At 63.2% G+C, this 10543-nt stretch overlaps 2 protein-coding genes across 7 annotated transcripts; one reads left to right on the top strand and one right to left on the bottom strand.

Moving 5' to 3' along the window:
* Positions 1 to 326: 326 nt before the first annotated feature.
* On the bottom strand, positions 327 to 7227 carry CSTF2 (cleavage stimulation factor subunit 2). Of its 5 annotated transcripts, XM_041459218.1 has the most exons (15): positions 7121 to 7227; positions 6914 to 6992; positions 6046 to 6215; positions 5467 to 5603; positions 5247 to 5366; positions 4994 to 5149; positions 4755 to 4878; positions 4385 to 4447; positions 3237 to 3296; positions 2487 to 2628; positions 1970 to 2121; positions 1394 to 1671; positions 881 to 1006; positions 613 to 738; positions 327 to 487 (listed from the first exon to the last, which is right to left on the bottom strand). In XM_041459218.1, the coding sequence occupies exons 1-14, from the start codon at positions 7176 to 7178 to the stop codon at positions 616 to 618; spliced, it is 1788 nt and encodes a 595-aa protein (XP_041315152.1). In that variant the 5' UTR covers positions 7179 to 7227; the 3' UTR covers positions 327 to 487; positions 613 to 615. The 5 variants fall into 5 exon arrangements, with proteins under 5 accessions (XP_041315152.1, XP_041315153.1, XP_041315154.1 ...); XM_041459219.1 differs by lacking the exon at positions 3237 to 3296 and having other exon boundaries at positions 328 to 487; positions 7121 to 7225; XM_041459220.1 differs by lacking the exons at positions 3237 to 3296; positions 4385 to 4447 and having other exon boundaries at positions 328 to 487; positions 7121 to 7226.
* A 33-nt stretch (positions 7228 to 7260) lies between these two features.
* Positions 7261 to 10523, top strand: TRMT12 (tRNA methyltransferase 12 homolog). Of its 2 annotated transcripts, none has more exons than XM_041459224.1 (7): positions 7261 to 7511; positions 7607 to 7754; positions 7831 to 8020; positions 8460 to 8610; positions 8681 to 8790; positions 9403 to 9560; positions 9678 to 10523. In XM_041459224.1, exons 1-7 carry the CDS (start codon positions 7429 to 7431, stop codon positions 9912 to 9914), a joined length of 1077 nt encoding a protein of 358 aa, XP_041315158.1. In that variant the 5' UTR covers positions 7261 to 7428; the 3' UTR covers positions 9915 to 10523. The 2 variants fall into 2 exon arrangements, with proteins under 2 accessions (XP_041315158.1, XP_041315157.1); XM_041459223.1 differs by having other exon boundaries at positions 7265 to 7511; positions 9628 to 10523.
* Positions 10524 to 10543: the final 20 nt, after the last annotated feature.

The raw sequence follows: 10543 nt of genomic DNA, 5'->3' as shown, positions 1-10543 counted from the left end.
CCTGAGCAGGCTGCTGTGGTAAGTGATACTGCAATTGGATCCAGAGCCCTTCCTGCCCTGCCAGCAGGGATAGAAAGCCAAGCTCTCTGTCCTGCCCTTCCCCTAGACCCCTGTAAACAGCACAGTACAAGAAATTCCATTATTAATTCTTGCCCTGGTGGGAGGAGGGAGGATGGCAAGTGGTTTGGACAAGACTGGAGCCAGGCCACACTGCTCCCAGAACCCAACACTCCACTCTGGCCTCCATGAGAGACCAAACAAGGCAGCCAGGAACATGGATTTACTCAAACCTCCTCCCACTTTATTTCAAACAACGTAAAATATACACAGGAAAAAAAAAAAAAAAAAAAAAGGATGAACTGGAGGAAAAAACCTCTTGAGGATGACATAACCTCTCCTAAAATGCACCATCAGCTCAGGTAGCAATGGGAAGCAGCTGCCATGGAGCATCCCCTCTATCCAGGCACATGGCATCTCCATCTTGTGCCTGCCAGAAGGAAGGAGAGGAGGGTGAGCCTGGCACAGAGGGAAGCAGGGCAGAGTCCCATCCTAGGCAGCTCTGTTTTACTGGAGGGGAGCAGGCACAGGGTGAGACCAGGTTAAGGACATCACCTGTCAGGGTGCCCCTGTGGATTTCTGGATTTGCTCCTTCAGAATGAGGATGCTCTGCCGCTGTTCTGGGGGCAGCATGGCAATCTGGTCTGCTGTCAGCTGCAGGACCTGCATGATCAGTGCTGCCTGTGGGGAAAGAGGGGTCAGAGAGGTGCCCTGCCAGAGCAGCCACAGCATACCAGAGCCAGGGAGGGGCTGACCCCGCCACAGAAAGGCACACAGGAAGTGCTGCTCCTACTGTCTCACCCTTTCCCTTTTGTTCTCTCACCTTCTCGTGATCCTGGGGCGTGACCTGGCTCTGTCCAGGGCTAAAGCCTCCAGGCTGACCAGCTCCTTGGACTCCTGCCCCAGGTATGCCTCCTCCCTGCATGCCTGCCCCAGCCATGTTAGGAACCTGGGGGAGTAAGAGAGGGGTTAGGGACTGGGGGTTTTGGGACTGAGCAATACAAATTCAGGAAGGTAAAACAGATGATCAGATGGATGCCCTCATGGACTGCTTGAAGATGCCTGAGCAAGAAGAGAGAGTGCATTTTATGTGCTCTCCCCTCCCAACTCCTGTGCTCCTTTCTGTGTCAGGAACAGGTGGAGAGAGGCCTGAGCCTTGTCCTCTCCCCAGCTGATGGGCAGTGCCTGGGGAAATGGGACAGATGCCCTGACCCCTCCGAGCCAGTGACCAAAGCCTGGTGCTTTGCAGAGCTGCTGCTCTGTGGGACACCCCCCACCCAGCCCCAGCCTACAGGACGCCGCCGGTGCCCGACCAGCTGAGCAGAGCCGTGTGTACCTGGCGGGGCCCCTGCGGGCCACTGGCTCCCATGTTAAGTGGCCCAGGACCCTGTATCCCACCAGGCATCGGGCCACGCGGGTTGGGACCGGGCCCTCGAGGCTCCAGGCCCCGGGGCTCCAGGACCCTGGCCTCCATGGCCCTGGCCTCCAGCACTCGTGGCTCCAGGACCCGCGGCTCCAGGCCTCGCGCCTCCAGCGCCCGCGCCTCCATCACCCGGGGCTCCAGCCCTCGTGGCTCCAGCCCTCGTGGCTCCAGCCCGCGGGGATCTCTTCCGACTGCGGAGGAAACACAAGGTAAGCTCCTGAAGGAAGCAGTGTTGCAAGGAGTGTGGGAGTGAGCCTGCTGTCACCATTGTCTGGGGGCTAGCAGGCACCCAAGAAGTGCAGGGCTGGGGGCAGAGGGGACATGCCTGGAGAAAGTCCCTTGCACCCTGGGACTGTCCCTCCTTGCCTGGAGTCAGTCATTTCACTGCCCAAACCCCCTTCCTATGCCTTGGATCGGGGCAGCCGGCTCCGCTCTGACTTCTTGCCTGCACAATCCAAGCCACCCAGTATTTCATGCCCCCTCTCTCACCTCGAGCATCCATCAAGGGCCCCCGCGGCTCTCCCATCAGTGGTCGGGGTTCTCCCATGGGTCCCCCCCTCATCTCATGGGGGGGGCCACGGCTGTCATGACCAGGCATATGGTGCATAGGGGCTCCCTGGTGGGGCGGCCCAAGGTAACCTCTGACGCAGAGAGACGAGGAGAGCAAAGCAGGAGGAGGAGAAAAAGCGAGAGAGTGTGAATCAGACACTGGCTTGGCACGGTCTGGGCAGAGCGCTGGGATTGCCCCCGAAGCCGGCCGCAGGGGAGGAGGGTGAGGCTGGCACAGGGATGGGTGCTGGTGGCCCCATGCCACAGGGCAGCTGCCATCACCCCGGGGATATCCCTTCCCCGGGGAAACGGGCCGGCCCCCATGGATGGCAGCACACAGGCCTCCGACCAGGCAGCAGCGACTCCCGGAAGGCTGGTGCCATCCCTGTCCTCAGCGAGAGGCTACCCTTGGGCAGGGGACAGTGCCAAGGGCTCCTCTCCTTCCCTCTCCCCTCACCTGGGCTCCACTTCTCCAGTGACTGAGAGCAGGGTCCCTCCGCGAGGGTCATTCGGGGCATCTCCCAAAAGGCCTCGGGGCGGCGGGCCACTAGCAGGTAGAGGTCCACGCTGCATAGGGGCCCTCGGGTCTGGCATGGGCACTGCCAGGGAGACACACAAGAACTCGTGAGGATCTGCATGACCAGTGCCGTGCCAAGACTGTCCCCGGCGCTCTCAGGCCGGGTGTGGGGCAGCCACGCTGCTCCCCTGAGCTGTGCTGTCTGCTGGGGACGCAGCCCCACACACGAGGCTGGAGCACACCAGAGCCCCTTCCCTGGCTGCCAATTTTATTCCTCTCTTTTTCTTCTCGGGTTTATTTAAGGTTCCTTATGGCATGAGGGGTCAAACCAAGCATGGGTGCCCCCATGGCGATCCCTACAAGTGTGGGCATCAGCACCCTGCTGACGTGGGGCCAAGATCAAAGCAAGACCTGGAAGGCTCCTGGAAGCACAGTGTCAAAGAGGGCTGGATCTTAGGCAAAAGCCCTTTCCAAACAGGCTCTCCTTTTCCACTGGAGGCTCCATGCATGGTTCTAGCCTGTTCTCTCCTGCAGCCCTCAAAGAAATCCTGCCTCCTTCATCTCCTCTTACTGCTGTCAGGCTACAAGGAGTGACATGCCAGTCCCTGGCCCTGAGAACAGCAGGTGAGAGCTGCTGTCTGCACACTCCACAACGAGCTCCAGGGGAAGAGGGAGCTGGTGCCGGGGTACCTTGAACGCGTTCGATAGACGCAGGCCTGGCAGGTCCCACGGGCGAGAGCTGCAGGTTCCCTGGGCAAGCAGCAGGAAAAGAGGGAAAGAGCAGACACGTAAATAGTGTATGCACACATGCACAGGCTCTGGGGACAGTGCTGCCTGCAGGATCACGCACCCTGTAGTCCCCAGGAACACCTACAGAGAAAATGTTCCAAGTCTGGCTTTATCAACCTCTTCTGTTCACACCCCCTTTGTCAGCACAGGCAGGACAGCCAGCGTGGCACAGTCCTTCCCTCACTCAGGGACAGAGGCAGGCAGAGAAGACATCCTGCCAAGAGACGTGGCATTCCGTGGGGCCACACTGGCCCCACAATGCACAGCCAGCTCCTGCTCTCCAAAACCTTCTGGGTGCCAAGAACTTTCAGACAGCTTTCAGGAAGACAGTGCCCACCCCAAAGAAAATGAGAGTCAGCTGACCCTAAGGCCAAAGGATCTCAGACTAGGTTTGCATGTTGCTGGAACAAGGCCTAGGATAGAAGTCAAGGCAACAGAGGTGACAGGTGTCAGCATGTGCTGCTCCTGCGAGAACAGGAACACCGGGGCCGTACTAACCTACACATGGCAACGTGTGAACCGTAAGGAATCGGGGCCCAGGGCTGGGCCGGACAGACCGTGCCTGCGGAGGGAAAGCCGAGCCGTCACCCTCCGGGAAGTCCCTGCCAAGCCTCAAGCCAAAACGGAGAGCCAGCTCCCTCTGCTGGGCACGGCGCGGGAGGACGCGGCGGCCGCACCAGCTGCTTCCCAGCACCCAGGCAGCCAAGGAGCACGACAAGGACCAGAGAAGAGCAAGCTCTGCCTGCCCGCACAAGCACAGGGACAGACATGGGCTCGCAGAGGTGGAAAACACAGACACATCCCGCTCGGTGGGGACAGGCAGCTCTCCTGGCTGCCAGGGCACGACAGCACAACAGGGTGCAGAACGAGCTGGGAGCCAACTGGGGCATGGGCTGAGCCCTGGGAGCCAGGGAGCTGCTACCACAGCCTTGTGCCTCAGTGAACAAAGCCAGGCACTGGGCACAGCCAGGCTGCAGACAGCTGGGGCACAGCACTGCTCCCTGGAGCGAGGCTCACACCACACACAGCACTACACACGTCTGTTTTACCTTGTCCACGCTCCAAGGGGACTGGCCCTGCACCTGGCATCCCAACCTGTGGCTGCATCCCACCTGAGAGGGGACAGGCAGAGATCAGACCCCTCCTCAGCCATCCCTGATGACTAACCTGTTCCTTTGGTCCCAAATACCTTCTCGCTCCCAACTCCTGGGGGAGCACCTGGAGGTTTATTCCCTTGGTGTTGGTTCCCCCCAGGGATAATCCAACTCTGCAGCCCACCTCTGGCAGCAGCACAACCACAATGTACAGCACAGGATTACGTGTGCTCTCACAGGGCTGGGCCCTCTGGTTAGGGGGAAGGCAGAGAGGGGTCTGCAGGACCAGTGTGCTCACGGGTGGGGCAGCTCGGCCCAAACTCACCTCCTGGAGCCAAGGGGCCAGGGCCTGGGCCCTGCACAGGGGCTGCCATCTGTCCTGGGGCTGGCACTCCCCCCTGCATGGGTGGCTGCATCAGAGGAGGAGCGCCGTTGACGTGCATCCCGCCCTGTTCGGAGAGACGCGGGATCTCAGGGACACCCCCACACCCGGGCACGTGCCCAGCTGGAGAGCTGGCACTGCCCATTTCTCCTGCACAGCTCATGTGTCGTGCAGGCTCTTACTATGGGCTGTGGCTGGGACGATGGGGTGTTCTGTGGGTTCAGCTGCGCATTGGGGCCCGGCCCAGGCCCCGGTCCTGGCCCAGGCCCTGGCCCTGGCACTGCCTGCTGGTTGCCTGGGATCAGAGGAGGAACACTGGTCTGGCGATGCAGGATTTTCTAGGGGAGGAAGAAGAAGAAGAGTTCTTTTCCACTGCCACTCCACAAAGGCTACCACCAACATCCCCCCAAGCCCGGACGAGCAGCAAGGACAAACCAGCGCGATCTCCGGGTCGACGATCCTCATGACCACCTGGGCCTGCAGCAGCGCATAAGCCAGCTGGGGGTTCTGGAGCAGCATGTTCCTGGCTTCCTGGGGGCTGTTCTGGACACACAGCTGAGAAGACAGGCACTGATCAGAGCTCTGACAAGGTGTGACACGGGTGGGAGGGCGCAGGCAGTGGCTCGCACAGGCAGCACGGCCCTCCTGCACTCACCTTCATCTGCTTCATCAGCTCAAACATCTGCTCGGGTGGCAGGCTGGCCACTGCCCGGCTGATGGACTCGGGGGCATCCTCTGGGTTGACAGGGTCCCCGTAGGGTGACTCTATGATGGGTGCACCTGTGCCCAAGCCTGCAATACAGTTGGTGACTTTGTACTGCAACACGAACAGCGCATGCAATGGGCTCATCAGGAGGGGAGCACCAGCCCACCAGGGGAAAAGGAGACACAAAACCAGGGAGACCTTAGGAGGAATTTCTTCCCAGAAGGGGTGATTAGGTGTTGGAACAGGCTGCTCAGGGAGGCTGTGGAGTCACTGTTCCAGTCTTAAACACTGGAAGTGGCATTTAGTGCCCCAATCTAGCTGATGCAGTGTGCTTGAACCATGATCTTTACACACCTTTTCCAACCTAAGTAATTCTGTGTTTCTGTGTTCATCACCTGGGAGTGCAAACCCAGAGCTGAGCCCATGCATCCCTCTGGGGCACTACTCACAACACCCCCAGAGCAGGTCAGCTCTGCCAGCCTGGCAGAAGACACAGAAGCATGAGGGAGCCCCCAGAACCCGACTCACTCTTGAGCTCCTCCTTGTTCTTCTCGCTGGCGGCGTTGTCCACGCGCAGGGCCCTGCCGCTGAACTCGCGCCCGTTGAGGTTGCGCATGGCGCTCAGCGCCGTCTCCTGGTCCTGGTACTCGCAGAAGCCATAGCCCTTGGGCTTGCCCGTCTCCCTGTCGTACACCAGCCTGGCAGGAGGAGACACAGGCTGCTGAGGGCAGGGTGGGCATCCCGCTGTGCCCACGGCTCCTGCAGATACAGGGACAGAGCCCCAGCAGGGCTGGGAGCACACTGAGAGCTGTGGGGATACAGGGACAGAGCCCCAGCAGGGCTGGGAGCACGGTGAGAGCTCAGGGATACAGGGACAGAGCCCCAGCAGGGCTGGGAGCACAGTGAGAGCTGTGGGGACACAGGGACAGAGCCCCAGCAGTGCAGAGCCCCCGGAGCTGCGTGCCCACATCCACCTGCTGTGCTGGGGACATCGTGCTCCACCTCCAGGTGACCCTGGCACAGCCTCACAACCCCTGCAGGTGCTGCTCTCCGTGAGGAACGAGCCTCGGGGGGCACAGGGAGGTTCAGATGGGGTATCAGGCACAGTTCCTTGGCCCAGAGCAGGCAGCCCGAGCAGCGGCCGTCACCGCCCCTGCGAGTGGCCAAAAGGTGCATGTGGCACTTGGGGACACGGTGGGCTTGACAGCGAGGTGTGTCCATGTGGCACTTGGGGACACGGTGGGCTCGGCAGTGCTGGGGGAACGGCTGGGCTGGACGGTTGTAGAGGCCTTTCCCGGCGTTAGGGATTCGCGACTCCGCGGTTCCCGGGCCGGCTCCGCGGGGCTCGCTCTGCGCCGAGCGGGGGCACCCGGGGGAGGCCGGCGGCCGCGCTCACCTAAAGCTCACCACGGGCCCAACCTCCGAGAAAATGTCCTTCAGCTGCTCCTCCGTGGCCTCATACGGGATGTTCCCCACTGCGGAGACAGACGGTGCCGCCGGTCAGCCTCGACGGCGTGGGGGGGAAACCCGCCGGCCCCCCGCCTGCCCCTGCCCGTCCGAGCCCCCTTCCCTTGCAGGTCGCGGTCCCGCCCCGCGGGCTCACCGAACACGGAGCGCAGGGACCGATCCACGGCGGGGTCCCGCACCGACAGCCCCGCCATCGCGCCGCCCGCGCCGCTTCCGGTCCGCGCGCCGCCCGTCCCCCGCTTCCGCTTCCGCCCGCAACAAGCTCGGCAGCGGCGCTTTCAAAAAGCGCTCCGGCGGGAAACGCGGCAGCGGCGGCTGCGGCGTGGGGGTGCTGGGGACCCCCGCACCTCGGGGATCCCCCGGCCCGACCTCGGGGATGCCGCTTCGGGCACCGGCCCCGAGGCACAGCCCCTGGCGAGCGTGACAGCGCCTGGGATCGGCAGGATGGAAGGCACGGACGCCCCCATCGCTGTCCCCACGGGTGTCCCCGCGCTGGCCGCAGAGCCGCGGTTCGCCCAGCGCCTCAGGTGAGGGGCAGCGGGATGGCAGCGCCGTGCTGCCCCGCGGGACGGGGCCAGGCGGGCGGCAGGGAGGGCAGGGCCTGACCGCTCTGGCCGTGCAGGCAGCGCCTGGAAGAGCAGCGGCTCCTGGACGGGCGCTACGGGCTGCAGCGGCTGCCGGGCGGCCGCGTGGCCCTGCCCGTGCTGCCGGAGAAGCTCTCCCAGCTGTGCCTGCCGCCGGAGCTGCCCTGCGAGCTGCTGCGGATCCAGGTGAGCCCGGCCGCGAGCCCCGAGCCCTGCGGGCGGCGCCGGGCGCTCAGCCCAGCCCGGCACGGCCCCGCCGCAGGACCCTGTGCCCTGCAGGGCCGCCCGCCGGCGCACGCCGGCCCGGAGGCTGCGGGACGAGCTGCGGCGGCTGCTGGGGCCCGCCTGGTCCGCGGAGCTGGAGCGGGACGTGCCGCACGCCTGGCACAGGCACGGCGACCTGGTGCTGCTGAGCGAGGACAGCTTCAGGGCTGAGCCCTGGGAGAGGCTGGGTAAGGATGAGCAAAGCCTGCCTGCCCCGGCCCAGGCTGCCCGCAGCTCCCGGGTGCCTGTTGCAGGCTCGGCACCCTGGGACAGGCTGGGAAAGGGCAAGCAAAGCCTGCCTGCCCTGCCCGGCCCAAGCTGCCCGCAGCTCCGGGGTGCTTGTTGCAGGCTCGGCACCCTGGGAGAGGCTGGGTAAGAGTGAGCAAAGCCTCCCTGCCCTGCCTGGCCCAGGCTGCCCGCAGCTCCGGGGTGCCTGTTGCAGGGTCGGTGCCCTGGGACAGGCTGGGAAAGGGCAAGCAAAGCCTCCCTGCCCTGCCCTGCCCAGGCTGCCTGCAGCTCCCGGGTGCTGTATTGCAGGCTCAGCACCCTGGGAGAGGCTGGGTGAGGGCGAGCAAAGCCCTCCTGCCCCGGTCCAGGCTGCCCGCAGCTCCCGGGTGCTTGTTGCAGGCTCGGCGCTCTGGGAGACGGTAGCCTCGGCTTTGGGGGCCCAGCGGGTGGCCAGGCGAGGCCGGGTGATGCCGGATGGGATGCGCAGCCCCAGGGTCACCCTGCTGCTGGGCCAGCACGGCTGGGTGGAGCACGTGGACAACGGCATCAGGTGGGCAGCAGCTGCAGGATGGGGCTGGCAGGGAAGGGACTGGCCTCACCGTCTGAGCGGGGTCTTCCAGGTACACCTTCGACGTGACCAAGTGCATGTTCTCCCCGGGAAACATCACCGAGAAGCTGCGTGTGGCCTCGCTGCCCTGCTCCGGGGAGGTCCTGGTGGATCTCTATGCAGGTAATGGGGACGGAGGAAGGACAGGTGCTGATGGCATCCAGGTAGTCATGAAATGTCATTTCCAGCTTATGAAAAATACTCAGGCTTAGAGCTCCTGTCTTTTCTGTGAGCCCTTCAGCTCTGCTGGCACTGCTGTCCTGCCTGTGTCCCTACAGCCTCTGGACACTTAGGATGTCCTGTTCTCAGGCTCTGTGCCTAGTGCTGCTTTGGGGAATCACTTGGATCCAGGGGAAAGATTTGCCACTGTTTGTGCTTAAGGAAGTTAGTGCTTCCAATTTGTGCCACACTGAAGGACATGGCACTCACAAAACTGCTGTGGATTAATCAAACTAAACAGTAATCCTGACACTTCTGCAGAGCCAGGCAGGTCTCAACCTGATGGCAAAGACTGAATGCAAAATAAACTCCTCTAAACATTTTTCAAGGCAGATTTTGCTTTTGCAGAAGAGGAAGGGATAAATTTCCATTTTCCCAGTGTTTGGGCTTTCTCCAACCCAGAGCAAAGCAGACTTGGAGAGGCAGGGTGGCAGTGTTCATCCTGCCCTGCCCTCGGGGAGCAGTGTGGATCTCTGGGGGTCCCTGCCCTCAGCCACTGCCTCCTCCTGCCCGCAGGCATCGGCTACTTCACGCTGCCGTTCCTGGTGCACGCCGGAGCCGCCTTTGTCCATGCCTGTGAGTGGAACAGCCACGCCGTGGAGGCGCTGCACAGGAGCCTGGTGCTGAACGGGGTGCGGGATCGCTGCCACATCCACAGCGGGGACAGCCGGCAGGTGAGCGCTGCCGCCGGGCCGCGGTTCCCCCGCCGCGGGCATCCCCTCACCTCCGCTCTGCTCCCAGCTGCAGCTGCGGGATGTGGCAGACAGAGTCAACCTGGGGCTGATTCCCAGCTCGGAGGAAGGCTGGCCCGTGGCCTGCCGCGTCCTGAAGAAGGACACGGGTGGGGTTCTGCACATCCACCAGAACGTGGAGACCCGGTGGGCGCCGGCCGCGCCGCGGAGCGCGGAGCCGCTGGCCGAGCGGGGCTCTGCGGAGGCAGCCAGCCCCGGCGGAGAGGCACAGCGCCCGGCAGAGCACGGCGGGGAGCAGGCGGCCAGGCTCAGAGCCGAGTGGCAGAGCTGGGCTGAAGGCACGGCCGCACGCATCCAGGGGCTGCTGGCAGAGCTGCACGGGCGGCCGTGGCGCAGCAGCGTCCTGCACATCGAGCCGGTGAAGTCCTACGCGCCACACGTGCACCACCTCGTGCTGGACCTCGAGTGCCGGCCTGTGCTGCCCGGGTAGCGGGGCACGGGCACCGCTGGGGCTCCAGCTGCTTGGGAGGGTGGCTGGCAGTGTCCTGCTGCCAGCCTGGATGTGCCTTGTGTCCCCCAGTTGCCAGGTGGCAGCACTGCCCGGCAGTGCCTCCCCGTGCCCGGGGCACCCAGGGTTGTGCTCCCCTTGGCAGATCCCCTCAGGATCCAGACAAGGATAGAGCAAGCTGGGCTCAGAGTGCCAGTGTTCTGCCCTGGCTCTGCCAGTCACTGCCCAGGTCTTGGACACGTGGTAGCACCTTGAGCCCGATTTTCACACTGGAGAGAGCCACAGTGCTGAGAAGCCTTGGGTTCCTGCTGGGTTCATTTCAGCAGGTCAGGGACAAGCTTTGTGCTTGTATTTACCAGCATGCTTTTTTAATGCACTGAGAGCAAGTCTGTTCATCCCATTTCCTTTCTATCTTTTCAGAAATAAAGATGTTTCACTACCTCTTGTTGGTGTCCAG

The sequence above is a fragment of the Pyrgilauda ruficollis genome, unplaced genomic scaffold (genome assembly GCF_017590135.1).
Source record: "Pyrgilauda ruficollis isolate IOZ18807 unplaced genomic scaffold, ASM1759013v1 scaffold133, whole genome shotgun sequence".
NCBI classification, from domain to species: Eukaryota; Metazoa; Chordata; class Aves; order Passeriformes; family Passeridae; genus Pyrgilauda; species Pyrgilauda ruficollis.
Note: the sequence above shows the minus strand (reverse complement) of the source record. Positions and strands in the feature narration are given on the sequence as shown.

Bases quoted from the DNA above. Each gene is read 5' to 3' on its own strand.
- TRMT12 (XM_041459223.1), top strand. From the start codon at position 7,429: ATGGAAGGCACGGACGCCCCCATCGCTGTCCCCACGGGTGTCCCCGCG. The intron at 8,021-8,459 runs GTAAGGATGAGC...TGCTTGTTGCAG, and splicing joins TGAGCCCTGGGAGAGGCTGG to GCTCGGCGCTCTGGGAGACG. The intron at 9,561-9,627 runs GTGAGCGCTGCC...CTCTGCTCCCAG, and splicing joins ACAGCGGGGACAGCCGGCAG to CTGCAGCTGCGGGATGTGGC.
- CSTF2 (XM_041459218.1), bottom strand. From the start codon at position 7,178: ATGGCGGGGCTGTCGGTGCGGGACCCCGCCGTGGATCGGTCCCTGCGC. The intron at 5,604-6,045 runs GTGAGTCGGGTT...ACTGTATTGCAG, and splicing joins GAACAAGGAGGAGCTCAAGA to GCTTGGGCACAGGTGCACCC. The intron at 4,448-4,754 runs GTGAGTTTGGGC...GTCCCCTCTCAG, and splicing joins TGGCCCCTTGGCTCCAGGAG to GTGGGATGCAGCCACAGGTT.